Source organism: Osmia bicornis, chromosome 5 (genome assembly GCF_907164935.1).
Source record: "Osmia bicornis bicornis chromosome 5, iOsmBic2.1, whole genome shotgun sequence".
Classification (NCBI taxonomy): domain Eukaryota; kingdom Metazoa; phylum Arthropoda; class Insecta; order Hymenoptera; family Megachilidae; genus Osmia; species Osmia bicornis.
The window spans coordinates 11,214,044-11,230,440 of NC_060220.1; the positions used below are offsets into that span (position 1 = coordinate 11,214,044).

Genomic DNA, 16,397 nt, shown 5'->3' on the forward strand with positions numbered 1-16,397 from the left:
GGATGTTATTGCTATAAAAAAGAAAAAATTATTTCATTTCGTAATATCCATCGTACGTATCGCACAAGATGTTCGATACAGAGATTTGCTTGCAAGCGTCGAAGTGACAATATTCAGGGGCGGCCCTGAGATTTCGGGGCTCCGAGGCGAGATCCGAAAAAGGGCACCTTCACATACATAAGTATGTATTTTCATCGTTTTAAAAAATTATAATTTGTTGAAATCGTGAAAAAAAAAAAATAGTGAATGGTAATTTTTCAACTTTTCATCTAAAAACGTGAAAAGTCAAATTTTTGGAAATTTTAATTGCTTATAACTTTTAAATACGTTGATCGATCTCGATGAAATTTTCAGCATACAAATAACATATCTGAATCTACGAAGTACATATTTTAAATTTTCATTATAGACTCACATAAAAAAGTCGAATGGGGGCCCTAGGCCGGCCCTGACAATATTATTAAAAAATGCCATCTTTCAAGAATTCTAATCATAGGCGTCTATGCGGTTATGATTAATCGCTATCAGAAAATAGAACTCGGGATTAGTACAGCGCCGCGCAAGGCTGACCAACGTGTACCATTTTATTTTTGGGTTACGCACAACGCAAAGCATCTGTTAGCGAATTGCGAAAGTAACGCAAATAATCTAGCGCGATTGGACAATTCAATCGTAAATAAAATAAATTCGATTTGGAAAGTATTCTGATTCGTATAAAACAGATTTCGTGTATATCGTTATCGTTCGGTCGTAAACATGTCAAAAATCAGGAACGGCGAGGTGATAAAGCATCGACGCTTTATTTAACGCCTAATCGAAATATTTATGTAAATTCGAATATGTTATAAAATTTGAGAAGAAGAAAAATGTAAGTTGAATACCTAAAAGTTTCGAACCGGTAATTGTCGAGACAAAGATCTGATCGGAAAAATCCGCTAAGGCAACGTTATCTCCGGTTGCAATGGAGTTACGATACAATCACGCTCCTGTCAGAATGATTCTCAGCCGTTACTCAGCTACGCTTTGACAAACTGTGCGCCTCTATAGGCTCGTAATGTCAGGAAATACCACTTGTCGACGGAACAGGTGCTACCAGGAACTGTTTGGAAAGTTCTTGGAAGTATACGAAACGAATTGAACAGATATCAGGTGTGTACGGTTCGTCACGGCTCGTTTAACGTAGACCGGGTTCGAATCGTTGATAGTCATAATTCACAAAGAAATCAGCGATCATCATTGTCTTCGGGGAAAACCGTTTCTTAAAGTTTAGAGGGACGAGTAGTGTCGCGTTGCAGGCGAAATATAGGTAGGAAAGAAATAAAGAAACAGTATTTGTAAAGTGATCGAATAACGCCTAAAGCGATATTTTATTATGGCGGCTGGGAATCATCGGTCGGGCGGCGACCAACGCGCACCAGTTCGTAAAGAGAGCGTGGATGGACCTGCGACTCACCTGATAATAGCTTGATTCCGCCATCTTGGACACTATACTCCACTCACTCACTCACTGCTTTCTATCCGTCCTTTGTGCATGAAACGGCGATGTCCATTGTGTTAACACGATTAATGTACGTTACACCATCGAGCTGGTCGGAACTGTTTGCATATTTAATACGTTTACCGCGCACCGTTCAGTACCGTCCACGAAAATATTTCCAAGTAACTCTCGTCGGATTGGAAGCGACACCGAAGTTACTACCACAAACGAGTATGAATGAAAGACGCGCGGCTCGCGAACAAAACCCAGACACGAACACATTCCACCGCATCAGACTGAAGACTGACGGAAAGTGCCGGGCCAATCGTGGCCGAAAGGCGCGCGCACTGTTGTATGTACTTCCTCCACCGCTAACCGTTAAAGGTGCGTTCACGATGTCGATTTTACGATACCTTGCTAAAACAAGCATTATTCATTGGCCAATTCCAATGGAACCGGGAAATAAGCAGCTGTTATGAAAATTTACAACGTCATTATTAATAAAGAGACTTTTCATTGTACCTTTTGTTTCATAATTAACACATTACCGACGGGGCATTTTTAACGTATATTTCAATAAAACGAGAATTCTCGTTTCCCGTCGGTAATGTCTTCACAGGAAATCCTTGGAAAAATCGTGAGGTAGCAATTTTCTATAAATTATTAAATTTATTAAAAATTATTTTACAATTATGTATTATTTACAAATATCTAAATGTTTGTATGATCACATTTTTTAATTCTTTTTATACTCCCATGTATATTTAAATGGAGATCAATGTTTTTAAAAGATCCTCGGGAGTTCTTGAAAATAAACTAGTTGGATTTTGATATAAATTTTTAGGATCGTGGCATGCCTCGTATAATTGTTTGTAAATTGCTCCAATTACCTCGAAGGAGCGTTTCTGCGTTATCGAACGAAAATTATTACTTTGTAATAGGTTTATTTGTGGCAGTAGCAATACATCTGGCATTACCAGGAAAGCCTCCAATTTGTTCTGTAAAATATTTAAAAAAGACAATGAAATATTTACACTTTCTTATTTTTCATTCCATAATGAAATGTACTTACTGTAAATTCTTTTACACTTAGAGAATCCATCCCTGGAACAGAAGACAATGGACCTTGTTCGTGCCCTTGTAAAATTGTGTAAATTGATCCGAGATTAAGGTGGGCAACTAATGAACTGGCTTGTTCCGATGTAAGGGTATCAATTTGTGCATCAGATTGAGCCTAAATAATAATAATAATTAATAAGACGCGTTAAAAACATTTTATAATGAAACAAATCAAGTACCTGCAGCCTTTCTAGTCGTTGATCCATGTATTCATACAATGCTAGAGTAGACTGTATTTGATGCATACAATTTAAAAGATATACAGCCATGTCCACAGTAGGTAATCTTGATGCTGTTTCATTAATTTCTTGCAAAAGTGGATCAATAATGCACGATACTATCTACAAATAATTTAGTGCATAATTTATCTCAAATTATATTGATTTTATAAAATAACTATTTCTTTTTGTAATACAAACTTGTTGCATGTCCTTTTCCCTATCTTCTGCAATACTTGCTACAGAAAGAATTTCATTAAGAAGCGCCATTAATCTGGAAACAGATGGAGCTGGTACTAAATCGTTTCCTGGCGGTTCTGCACGTTCACCAAGCAAAGCACGCGTTTCCTTTTGAAGTCTACTAAGAAAACTTCTTTCGCTTAATATTAATAAATCTGCCAGCGTTAAATCTAATGTACTATCTGGTATTACTTGTTGAATTATCGCACGATAAAATCGAAGAAGGGTTGTAATAGAGTATAACACTGTTGCTGGTGCATCCATAGATATAACATGCTCTATTCTTGATTTCAAAGGATGACAAAGTCCTTCTGTGATATTACTTAAACATTGCTTAATCTGATCTGATAAATCTAAAATACATAATAGAAATCAGAAAAGAAAGCAAATGAGAGAAATAATCATTCGCTTCCTACCTGTTTTATCACAGCCTTTCACTAAAGTTAGAATATTCTCCTTTTCAACAGGAATAGCCTGATGAAGCCAAGCAAGCATGTCGCCAATATATCTCTTGGGATCATTTGCGTGCATTTCAATAGGATTAGGTGTTGTACCGTATCCTTCTCCTAAGGTCAATGCATCGATAAAAGATCCTACCAGAGCAGTTCTTCTAGCTGCACAATATTCATCTAAAATATACCTAAAAGATACAAAAAAAATTAAGCCTTGATACAAACTGTGAAATTAAGCTAAGGAGATTCCAAATACATACTTAAATAAGACTGGCCTATCTTGTAATTTACTCATTGCTTTAATTAGCAATACAGCCAAATGCTCGTTCTCAATATTTTTACACTGATTTTGTGTCCATCTGTACAACCTCTCAAGAGCTGCTTCTTGTAACAATGTCATTCTTTGCATAATATCTAAAGCTAGAGTTTGATATCCTGATTGCATTAATACTCTGCAGTTGCTATGAATTTCCTATGATTCAATATATTTATGATATATTTCTTTAATATTATTCTTTAACTTTATCATACCTGAACTCGATTGACTACAGAAAAGAATTCTTCTGTAATAGGCGATTCTCTGGTAGATCCATGTAAAATATTTAGCTCCGATGAGGTCAGTTGAAAATTTTTAATGAACGCATTTGCAACTTCGTGCTGCATAGATAATGTTTGACTGCAAATGTTAACAAAACATTACACGCACGTTTCTTTGTACAGAATCATTTACTGATTACCTTTTGCTCTGAAGTTTAGTTGTTTGATCGATGAGCTGTGATGTTTGAGCTTTTGTAACTTGTAAACGATTCGTCATACATTGAACTGTTGTATTCATAGCTAATACATCATGATACAGATCATCCAAAGAAGATTTTACTTCTCGAAATGCAGATAAAAATTCTTCATTTATTGCAAGACTTCTCCTCTCTATTTTACTACGTAAATTTCTGCGGGAATTTAAAGTATTTTCCGTAAAGAATGTAGATAACTCTTTTAAAGCTTCTAATGTATCCTAAAGGGAGAAAAAAGACATTTTAAACAATAACGTTATTGTTATTTCGATTTGCATAGGTTCTATAATAGAATTTAAATACTTTGTCATGCTCTACTCTTGATTCGAGTAATTTGTTAACCCTTCGAACTAAAGCAGTGTTAGGATTTTTTTCACTCATTTTAGATAAATTATTTTTTTGTCGTGAAATACATCGAGGTGTATAACCTATTTATCTCAGAAGTGTCACGTAGCAAAGACTAATTATTAAATTGAGTTGAGGTGGGGCACGACCATGAACGACCAATCAGATCCGCATTCCTTCCAATTATCAACATAGCAGACGCGAACACTACAGATCCAACAAGTCATGAATGTGTGCTTCAAAAACGACCGCCATTTGCCTCGTGAAACACTTCGCACTTTCAGTTGTCAGTTCGACGTATGGTAAAACAGGGATTGATAAACATAATTGTCATACCGACCGTGCTCTGTACATGGAGATCTAACTTCACCTCGGGGTATTTGATACCCCAAGATCATGACCCATCGAGAACAAAGATATGTCAAGCCTTTTTGTATCTGTAGTCACTGGATTGAATAAAATAGTGATTTGTTTGCGGCGTTTTTGTGCAAGCTGAGCAAAGAAATAAATGGGCGTGTAGGAAAAGAACTTTTATTTCTGTATTATTAAATAAAATGGAAACGAGTACCGAACAAACCCCCGTGTCTACCGAAACCGTTCCTAATAATGAACAGGAGCACAATGAGGAGGGTATGGAAGAAACTGAGGATTACAGTTTCGATGGAGAAGATTATAGGCATTTCGTACCACGGGGTCGAGGAGGCTTTAGGTGCGTTATAGTTTTTCTTAACACCCCATACATCCCCACTTTCACTCGTTGTCCAAAATACGAAAGCAAATAGTAAGGTTAGGTTGTCCCCTCATGATACTTCTGACTGACCTCTTAATGTATGCTTGACGAAAACGATCAAACTTCGCATTGCTACGAACTCCTTACACCTTAATAAATACTCTATGGTAACGCGACTATTCTCTATACTTACGCTCCGATACGATGAAATTATTTGCCCATAATTGTTTAATATTGTGTTTTATCAATTGTATAATACATTTTCTATAATAACCAAGTTTCATTTGTGATTGTATATTGTTTTTTACGTTGTGAAATATAAAATGCGAAAAGGTAATGATATTTTCATAAATGTTTATGATACTTTTTTTCAACAGTAGTAAGATTAATTTGTACATGATAAATAAATAATTTGAATGGAAAATTGTTGCATTGATGTTCCATTTTCTCTTGTAAATACAAAATAAGAGCCAACAAGAAGATGATCTGTGCTCTTGGGTAAATGATTCAGACGTATGGTACGTAAAGTACATGGTCAAGACAAAATAACAATAATTTAAGGGGTCGTGGCAGAGGTGGGTTTGATTTCCCCATGAGAGGTGGGCCTCCCAGATTTAGAGGAAGAGGATTTGGACCCAGAGGACCAATGTTTCGAGGAGCAAATAACGGATTTCCATTCGAGGGACCTCCTAGGCCCAACTGTCCGCCAGGCCCAGCAGGACCACGCTTCCGGGGACCTCCACCGTTTGATCCTAGTTGGGGACCGATGGGGCCACCTAACCTGATGGGACCGCCGAATCTCATGGGACCTCCAGGAATGGTAATTATTGGCAGAGGTTTAATTACCTCTTTTAAATTATACTTCAATAAATTGATTAAGTATAATTTAACTTTATGTGCGATTAGCCACCGCCACACATGATGAATGGCCCAATTGGGACAGGTCCGGGACCTTACGGACCACCTCCTGGAATGGGACCACCAAATATGAATAACGTAAATTTTGATTTACAGAACCATAGTGGGATATATAAATATTACTTTATAACCAAAGACATTTTGTTATAGATTCCAGGTCAGCAGCAACCCCAGCAGCAACAGGCGCAACAACAAGCAAACATTCCAGGCTTAGACCTCAACGGGGAAGTGTGGGTAGAAACAAAAACACCGGATGGCAAGTCGTATTATTATAACATTCGTACAAGGGAAACTACATGGACAAAACCAGAGGGACCAAATGTTAAGGTCATGGTGCAGGACCAGGTCTGTTTTATCATTAAGTATCATTTTTGTAGTAAATTTTAATCCGTCGAAGACGGAGTCTAGTGGCGTCTCTAGCGGCCGACATCGGCACATGGTACGGACCTATTCGCGGCCATTTAAAAGCCTCGCGTTATCACCCAATATCAGATTAAGGAATAAAGCATTTTAGCATTTCTTTTTAAACTAATTTCTTAAATAAACAATATCCAAGAATTTGATTCATTGATAGTTTATAATAACTCGGCCATATTAGAAAAAACCGGGAGATCTTTCGTCGTCCCTGAAGGGTTAATTACACGCATAAATTCAGTTAATATTTCCATGAAATGATATTAATTTCTGTTACAGTTAGAACAATTGGTGCATGGAGCGTCTAAACAAACGGTTCCGTCTAGTACACCTACTTCTACAGCCACCACCCCCAGTCAAATTAGTGAAAATAGAGTTTCTCAAAGTAGTGAACAACCCCCTGCGAATAATGCAGATGCTATTAATCAACTTAGTACAGCCCCTCCTGGTACAGGTCCACCTCCTACGCTTGGTGAAACACCAAATGTCAACGTGCAGCCTACTGACTCAACACAGGCAAATGGTACAATATACTTATGACGTATCTGCATTGTTTTAAAATGTAGCAGAAATATTAGATAACATTATTTTTGATATACAGGTACGGCACCGGCTACCGTTACTAACACCCCGACTATGAATACCCCAGCAGTTAATACAAATATGATGCAACCTCCTCCTAATATGATACCTATGCAACACAGAATACCAAATCAATTTGGTGGACCAATTGCAACACAGTTTGGAGCAGCACCTTTTGGTATGCCACCACCAGGTTTCCAACCATTCGGAGGCTACGGTCCACCGCAAGCAAATTGGGGTAACATAAATTATACATTATGTAGAAATTAATCTTTTTATCAATTTAATCCTTTACTGATAAAACTATACGTTAGGTATACCACAAATGCCACATGGTGTAATGACCCCACAAGCTCCAGCGGAAGACCCCGCTATATTAGCACAACTTGATCAAGAATTAGTAGCATCTGCTATGGTATGGACAGAGCACCGTGCTCCAGATGGCAGATTATATTATTATAATAGTAAAGCTGGAGAATCTGTTTGGGAAAAACCACAAGCTCTAAAAGATCTGGAAAGTATGTTGTTTGGGATGAAGATCCTCGAGTTGAATATTATAATATAAGATATTTATAATTTGATATTTCCTTAGATGCAAAATTAGCGTTACGACAAAAGGCAGAAGAAGCAGCTGTCAACTCTACAAATACCGCTGTAACTAGTTCTACTGTCCCTAATAATAATGTTACCACCGAACCTATAAAGCAAGATAAGCCGCAAGAAAGTAATCATGAAACCAAAGATAGTGCAAAGGAAACAGATACTAATAAACCGAAAAAAGAGGAAGTGGCACCTAAGGAGGCTGCTAAACCTCAAGATAAATCTAGACCAATTTCTAGTACTCCAGTGCCTGGAACCCCTTGGTACATCTTCTAACGTTCATTCAGTACTCTTGTTTATGCGAGATATAAATTTAAACTTTGTTCATTAGGTGCGTCGTTTGGACGGGAGATGGACGCGTATTTTTTTATAATCCCTCTTCGCGTATTTCTGTTTGGGAAAGACCAGACGACCTTATCGGTCGTCAGGATGTCGATAAAATGGTATCCACTCCACCGGATGCGGTGGTTGCTACCAAAACTCCGCGTCAATCGGACACGAGCGAAAGCAGCGATGATGATCAACCTACACCAGCGAAAAAAATGAAACAGGAGGATACTAAAAGTAAATCACATCAATGATGCTTGTATATTCTTGTTAATCATTTCAAAATAAACACGCGTGTTGTTTTAAGGTGTAACGCCTAAGGAAGAAGAGGAGAAGGAAAGCAAAAAGACTATAGATATCGGAAAGGAGGCTGCAATAGAGGCGGAAGTACGAGCAGCTAGGGAAAGAGCTATCGTTCCTTTGGAGACACGAATTAAATCATTTAGAGATATGCTTGCAGAGAAAGAGGTACATGATTATAATTCATGATATATCAGTATGACACGTAAAATTTATTTGTATTTATTTATCAATAGGTATCCGCGTTTAGTACATGGGAGAAGGAACTTCATAAAATTGTATTTGACCCCCGTTACCTGCTTTTGACGTCGAAGGAAAGGAAACAAGTTTTCGAGAAGTATGTAAAGGAGAGAGCCGAAGAGGAGAGGCGGGAAAAGAGGAACAAAATGAAGGAACGGAAAGAACAGTTTCAGAAATTGCTGGAAGAAGCGGGTCTTCATGGAAAGTATGTAATGATTTAGAATAAAACTGTTTCAGCTGTAAATTTGAGGTTATAATGACTTAATGTATTTTGTTTAGATCTTCATTTAGCGATTTTGCTCAAAAACATGGGCGTGATGAACGGTTTAAGAATGTAGAAAAGATGCGTGAACGGGAGAGCCTATTCAACGAATATCTACTGGAAGTGCGAAAGAAGGAAAAAGAGGAAAAAACAGCAAAACGAGAACAGGTATTTTTATTCTATTGGCGCTATTGATTTTATTGCAATGCAAACGTTATTTTTCAGGATTTATGCGATAATATTAAAATTATTACTATATTCGGTATTGTAAGTAAGAAAAGTTTCCAGTTGCGCGATAAAGTTTTTAAAAATACTCGAGAATTAAGGTACTCTTTAATTTTTTTTCTTTTAATTTTTGAACTGTAATTTTATAAAAAAAATAATACTTATTGAGATCAATTTACATTTTTTTATATTACGTTTACTCTTTTATGTTTTTTCTGTTATTTAAACTTAGTTAATTTTTTATCTATTATTTAGTACCTCAATTCTCTACATATATCGAGATATGAATCAAAAGATTTTTTTTTAAATACTTCCATCAAACCGTTCCCTCTTCCATACCGGACCTAATTCAGGTTTTTCATTCTTCACACCCTTCATTTCGTTTAAGGAAAGATTATTATGGAAATATCAAATAAAAATAATAGATATAACGCGATAAAGCTGGATAAGTTCAGCATCATTATTTACATGGAAACAAAATTTATATTATTTTAATGTTTCAAAAATAGAAAAGATGATTACAGATTAATGATATAAGAAAATGAGTAATAAGTAGACAAAGAAAAATGTTCTAATCTTAAATAGAAGATGATATAATATCTAATAAATTTATATTTTCAGCAATAATTAATCATTCTTTCAGGTTCTATAGGTATGTTACTATTTTGTTCCACTTGTAAGATTTATCTAATATGAATTCCTAAATTAACGGCTGAAGAACACATACCAGGAGAAGTTTCTCTAAATAATTCTCTACTCCAGTAGATTTTCTCGATAGACAAAAGTTTTGTAGCTGTAAGATGGGAGATGTAGAGAATAAAATCTTAGTATGTGACGGTTCCTTATATACTTATGTGTTCTGAACTCTCCACTTCAGTCAGGAGGCAGGCAGGACAGGTTCCGTATGTGGAGTGGCTTGGTTCTGAAGCTGGTTGGTGGCATGGATGATGTCATCTACCATCCCCACCTACACTGCGTGGCACAGTTGGCACACCCTCGCGCGCCGCATTCTTTACTCCAAAGCAGAGTCATGAGAATGAACGAACTCGGTATTTGTATATTACTCGTAATCCTCGTTACTTCAAAAGATTAACTTTTCCCCAAAAAAATCAAAACCAATTTCAAAAAGAATTCAATGCAAGTTAAACTGGGATATTAGCCCCAATGGTAGCATCAATTCATAAATACATATTTTGCAATTTTTTATTCTGTTTTCTGGAGATAAAGAATCGTTATTTATTCTGAGAAACATGAGCTACCAATTTGTCTTACATGCAATGTATCAACATAAGAACAAAGAGAGAAAATCCTTTATATAATTCTATTTGCAAAAACAGTTTTGGTAATTGTTCAAGACATTATTCCAGCAACTGTTCTTATGTCCATACATAGTATATTAAAATTTCAAAATAAAAAATTGCCACTTATATCAGAAAATGCATTTCAATTGGTGTATAGATATCTCTTCGTTTATGGTTGCCTTTTTTTTTTTAATTGCATTATGATATAAACATTTGACTTGTCATATGAAATATAATGCAAGCAATTTTTTTTTCTTTTTTTTAAGGAAATTAATATATTTGAAGCAACAAGATGAGTATATTAAGATAATAGAATGAGCGTGCTTTTGTGAAATTTGGTCTATATACATCAGAGAACCTTGACTGCTTTTGTCTTAAAAATAATAGAAGTGGACATTGGAATGATTGTGTTTAGATGAAAGTTAGACCACGGTGGTACAAGTTTGTTACTACTTAAAAAAAAAAAAAATTGTGTAGGATCAGGATCCGAGTAATAATTGAAAATTCAAGACCGAAATATGCCAGCAACTCTGAACTCTAGTCATCTTTCATTGCGAAATATACGTGTATTAAGTTTATTTAAACATGGTAATAAATTATCTTTGTTATATTGAAATCCTAGGTCGTTCAAAAATTACGTAATGGGAACTTATACGTACATGAAATATTTTTCTTAATATTTATTTGTTCAGCATAAAATAAAGGAACCAAAAACATATGAAATATTGAAATAAAATAATATAATGACATAGAAATCATAAAATAATTTAGAGCTCTAACATTAAAGATTTAATGATTTCATTCAAGTTCTTTCATGATATTTCAATTTTTTTAATGTATTTTTTTCTTTGCGCTATATTCATATTGTACTTCTGTAAATAATAATGATACCATATATTTATATACTTTGCAAAAGTATCATACAATGCTTAGGAAAAATAAAACCTCGTTTCGTAATTTGAACGACTGACAGCTTTGAATATTTCTCAAAATCTCGTGATGAAATATAATACTAACGATATTTTTCTTTTCAGCAAGGGCAGCAGATAAAAAAATTTATTCATTTTATAATCCGTCTCATCATTAAATGATAGCATACCATTCTATTTTTCTTTCCACCATAAATTTCTATGTATGTATACGTATTTCTTCTATATTGATATGCAAAATATTTAATGATGACTCGGTCAAATAAATAATCATTTTTGCAGCTATAATGAGTATAATTTTTTTCCAGCAAAACCGACCAGCTTATTTCATTAAAAAATTCCAACAAGTAGAGCCCTTAACGTTGTGATATCTCCTGACACGAACGAATGACATGAATGACTATTTCTTCTACCCCTAACGAAATGTAGTTTGAAAACCAATAAAAAGGTTTGCAAGTTGAAATAGTTTGATCCACATTACAAGTCATTACTTTCACTCTCTCTCTATATATACATATATAATATTGTTATCAAAGTGATTGTAATGTGGTTGAACGTGTAATAATTATTGGTTGAAAATTCTTAAGCGTGCATGATAAAACTGAGACAAGCAAAGAAAAAAAAACAAAAAAGATAAAATAAATAAATACAAATATACATATACATATCAATAAGAAAGTTCAATCTTAAAAGACAGAATTGTATAAAATAGAGTGTAAGCAAGAGTTGATTATTTTTCAATGATGAAAACTCGGATTGTAAATGCGTTTCAGGTGAAAAAGGAATTCTTTGCGATGCTACGTGAACACAAAGACATCGACAGGCATTCGCATTGGAGTGATTGTAAGAAAAAATTGGAATCTGATTGGAGGTACAGAGTGGTAGAGTCGGCAAGCACGCGTGAAGATTGGTTTAGGGATTACATTCGTATGCTAAAGGAGGAGAGGAAAAAGGAGAAGGAGAAAGACAAAGATCACCGGCACAGGGACAAAGATCATCACAAGTCAGACAAGAAAGATAGGGACAGAAAGGATGTTGATAAGTACAAGGAGAAATCGTCCAAGGATCGGGTTGAAAAGGATAGTTCAAAGGACAAGAAGCAACGCAGAAGCGAGGCACCAGCTGAAGAGAATGGCAAAGAAAAGAAGGAACCGGTTGTGGAAAAAGAAAGTGGAGAAATTGAAGATAACGATGAAAAGACATCCAAAAAAGAAAATGACGTATGTCTTCACCATCGTTTCTTAATGTTAAGTGTTAAGTTAATTAAAAGATGACAATTTAATGGTAATTTACATAACGTTCATTTGCCTAGAAGGAGGATGCAGAGGATCAGTCCGATTCAGAAGAGGATCGTGAGAAACAGAAACGAGAGCGCGAAAGAAGAGCGGAAGCGAGTCTTCGCGAAAGAGAAAGGGAAGTTCAAAGGACTTTAGCCACGCATCTTCGCGATAGGGATAAGGAGAGGCAACATCATCGTCACACAGAAGCGGTACAGCATTTCAGTGCTCTTCTTGCAGATTTAGTATGTATCTTATTACTTGGATAATTAATTATGAAAGTATGCTCGTTAGATTTACTGTAACTTGAATGTGCGAACAGGTAAGGAACGGTGACCTGGCTTGGCGTGAAGCGAAACGACAGCTGAGAAAAGACCATAGGTGGGAACTAGCGGAGAGTTTAGACCGTGAGGAAAAAGAGAGATTGTTTAACGAACACATAGAACAGCTCAGTCGTAAGAAACGTGACAAATTCCGTGAACTACTCGACGAAGTTGGAGCTTCGACTGAACTTACTGCGTCGTGGAGAGATATTAAAAAGTTGTTGAAAGATGACCCTAGATATCTTAAATTTTCTTCCAGCGATCGGGTATGCGATACTTTTAACAATTCGTAAATAAGAATGATAAACGTACCGATTGTTAATATATCAAATTTATGTTTCTTTTTGCAGAAATGTGAAAAAGAATTCAAGGAGTACATTAAAGATAAACTTGTTGCGGCAAAGGCTGATTTTAGGGAACTTTTACAAGTATGTTGAAATTGTATTATAAGTTTTATCGAGGTATTTCTCTGTTTTTGGATAACTCAAATGTAATTTTAGGAAACAAAACTTATTACGGATAAAACATACAAAAAAGTGCAAGAGAATAGTGCACATTTAGTAGAAATTGAAGAAATCTTAAGGAAGGATCGAAGATTTCTTGTACTTGAAGCAGCAGCTGCTGAAAGAACTCGTTTATTAATGGGATATTTGGAGGAATTGGCACGTAGGGGTCCGCCTCCACCACCTACTGCCTCCGAACCTTCGAGAAGACCAACCACAAAGTAATTATCGTCTTCGACGAACCCAGAGAGATTATCTATACGTCGTGTATCAATTTGGGGAATCTATTTTTGTTTTAGCTAAACGAGGCCCGCAACAAAGCATGGTATACATACGGTGTCCAAATAACAAATCAGTGAATGAATTTATAGCTGTAGTTGAATTGAAGTACTTTACACATGAGATGAATTATCGCCTGTAATTATAGGATTCAATAAATTTAACGCCAATTCCACACAGCTAAAAATGTGTGTCATACTGTAAAGATGCCATAGTGTAAGCATATCATTATTTGTTAAATTACATTAAAAACTAGATACTAGTTAAGAGACAAATTAATTAGTAATGTTTGAATAGTAGATTCGTAAAGTACGAATTTTATACATATTTTATCCAGGTTTGTTGCATAACCACCTCATTCCGAATATTTTGTATGAAAATTACACGAGAATTACCACATCGAGTGTTTGTTACGCTCAAATAATTTAAAAGCATGTGAATGAATTTCTCTAAACTGATGTTAAATTTAATAATTCAAAAATATAATTATTGTATTAAAAAAAAAAACAAAAGAGCATAACGTATGACAATCATGCATGATCATTTGTCACGGAGTAGAATATTCAGAAAAAAAAAAATTTTTGAATTATGTTACTCGCGCAGCTGAGTCGGATGATAAAACCGTAAGTATCTTACAAAATATTCTCGTCTGGATTTGTTTAATCATCGTTTGTCATTTACCTATGTGGCATTTTTACGGTACAAATTTCTTAATCGAGTATGAAGAAATAATTAGATAGGACAATATATTTTATGAAATAAATTGTTCGTAAAAATTGCGACAGACAACGTTTACATACAATTACCAGCGATCTACGATCACTTGCATTTTATTTCTAATATTTGATAATATTTCATTGCAGAATATCGTGTAAGCAATGAAGAGTTTAATATAAACGTGATCTCATTATAATACAATCGAAGATCGCAAAAACTTACTGCAGTAATTTGTATCTTTTATTATTCGTATAAACAATACCGAGGTCTTTCTTTAATGACCACAAGATTATTTTTATTTGAAGATAGAATTTTAATTAATGCAATCATGTAATATTTTAATGTTACAATTATATATAAATAATGTACATAGAATAAATCCAATAAAATTTGTGCAAGTTGTAACATTATAAAAATGAAGAAGATCATGTCTTTTTTTAAACAAACAAATTGTAATAAATTGTAGAGTAGAGTGAGTAGAATTAATAGAAGTAAAAATTTTATCTTACCCGTTATTTAAATTTGAAATAATGAACATTTTTAATTTTAGTTCTTACCACCAAGAGCGCTATAATAAAAATATCAATTCCAGTCGGTATAGCAGCATGTGACACGAAAATGGTAAAAAGATTGTAAAGCACTTCAAGCATGAGCCCAAAAGTATTGGATGGTTGATCTATTCTCCCTGTCTATGGTAGAATGCTCTGAAAATGCCAAAAGAATATCAAAATCTATTTTATGGAAAAACAAAATTTTCTGATTCGTAACTTCGCTGTTTAATATTAGATGGCGCGGAGGTAAAGTGTTGCTCTGTTTTACCGATCCAGTGATACGGTGATTTCAATGCTTGCACTGGTCGGTAACTTCAATGCCTTGCCTGCAAAGGACATACATATTCTTTGCTGCAAAGTGATGCACGCAACTTTTAAAATATCAGGAATGACTAGGAAATTCTCGGACATAGCCACGTTATTCCGTAAATTCGTAGCACCGTCACGATACAAAATACCGTACCTGATTTTATGTTGTACATATTTGTCGTTCTTACCGTTAGAATCAGGACGGCACGTTGCACTTCCTGCTAACTCGGTACGAATACAAATTGGCAACTTGACGCCGCGGCTGGTTGGTAACTGAATATTCTCCCACGACGCGAGAATTGAATGTACAGGTTAGAATTTATTTCCTAAGAGATCAAACTAAATTGGCTACTAAAGTTTGGTTAAAATAAGATAAATTACGGTAAATTAACGAAACTTCTTTCACGTAAACGAGGCTCTGCTATAAAAGTACAACGTTCGAACAACCATACGTGACGTATGGCATGCGAGCAAGGGATTACTAATTCAGGCTGATAAGGTTGCAGTAATAATCTAGAAGCTATTATAGAACGTCATCGTCAACCTTATTGCGTCACGATATTACTTTCCCTAGCTATCCCGACCTTGCTCATCTTTTTCCTTTCGGCTCCGTCTGGTTTCTCAGCCGGATGTGAATCAGTTGGTTATCGACGATACATCGATTGGTAAAGGTCGTCCGGAAGGGTTAACGAACGTCCAGCAACAGGATAAAATAGACTTGGGGAAAAAATATTTGCGAAGGTCCTGGCGAAGGACGCGCTCGTGTTATGACATTCTTCGGTTGCATTCTTTGGATCCTGGAAAAAAAATAGAATTTACCTCGATAAAAATCCAAAATACATAGGGTAGGTCATCTAAATAATTCGCCTGTTTTCAACGGTAGGGAAAAGTACGTAAGAACCATTTTAGTTGGTTTGGAGGAAGGTCGTATATTCTACGTTACACTGGACACCCTGTATGCAACTAAA

At 35.4% G+C, this 16,397-nt stretch overlaps 3 protein-coding genes across 11 annotated transcripts in view; 1 reads left to right on the plus strand and 2 right to left on the minus strand.

Annotated features, from left to right (window-relative positions):
* LOC114878643 (serine/threonine-protein kinase N) overlaps positions 1-1,815 on the minus strand; it is a 41,729-nt gene extending 39,914 nt beyond the window's left edge. The window contains exon 1 of the mRNA XM_029192682.2: positions 1,454-1,815. Coding sequence (XP_029048515.1) covers positions 1,454-1,477 — 24 coding nt within the window. The 5' untranslated portion in view covers positions 1,478-1,815. The remainder of the gene's footprint in view (positions 1-1,453) is intronic.
* A 311-nt stretch (positions 1,816-2,126) lies between these two features.
* Positions 2,127-4,768, minus strand: LOC114878649 (conserved oligomeric Golgi complex subunit 6). 2 transcript variants are annotated; one of them, XM_029192693.2, is made up of 9 exons: positions 4,601-4,768; positions 4,244-4,518; positions 4,038-4,182; positions 3,767-3,978; positions 3,471-3,694; positions 3,016-3,407; positions 2,776-2,937; positions 2,550-2,711; positions 2,127-2,475 (listed from the first exon to the last, which is right to left on the minus strand). In XM_029192693.2, exons 1-9 carry the CDS (start codon positions 4,676-4,678, stop codon positions 2,242-2,244), a joined length of 1,884 nt encoding a protein of 627 aa, XP_029048526.2. In that variant the 5' UTR covers positions 4,679-4,768; the 3' UTR covers positions 2,127-2,241. The 2 variants fall into 2 exon arrangements, 1 of the variants encoding a protein (XP_029048526.2); XR_003789772.2 differs by lacking the exon at positions 2,127-2,475 and having other exon boundaries at positions 2,776-2,933.
* Positions 4,769-5,104: 336 nt separating this feature from the next.
* LOC114878641 (transcription elongation regulator 1) lies at positions 5,105-14,631 on the plus strand. Of its 8 annotated transcripts, XR_003789771.2 has the most exons (19): positions 5,105-5,351; positions 5,934-6,192; positions 6,279-6,368; positions 6,441-6,635; positions 6,984-7,227; positions 7,306-7,524; positions 7,601-7,804; positions 7,879-8,149; positions 8,218-8,450; positions 8,521-8,681; positions 8,750-8,958; positions 9,033-9,183; positions 12,244-12,690; positions 12,783-12,992; positions 13,070-13,336; positions 13,421-13,498; positions 13,571-13,794; positions 13,873-14,068; positions 14,190-14,631. XR_003789771.2 is itself a non-coding variant. In XM_029192673.2 (18 exons), the coding sequence occupies exons 1-18, from the start codon at positions 5,197-5,199 to the stop codon at positions 13,874-13,876; spliced, it is 3,621 nt and encodes a 1,206-aa protein (XP_029048506.1). In that variant the 5' UTR covers positions 5,105-5,196; the 3' UTR covers positions 13,877-14,631. The 8 variants fall into 8 exon arrangements, 7 of the variants coding, with proteins under 7 accessions (XP_029048506.1, XP_029048507.1, XP_029048509.1 ...); XM_029192673.2 differs by having other exon boundaries at positions 13,873-14,631; XM_029192674.2 differs by having other exon boundaries at positions 12,786-12,992; positions 13,873-14,631.
* The last annotated feature ends 1,766 nt before the right edge of the window (positions 14,632-16,397 follow it).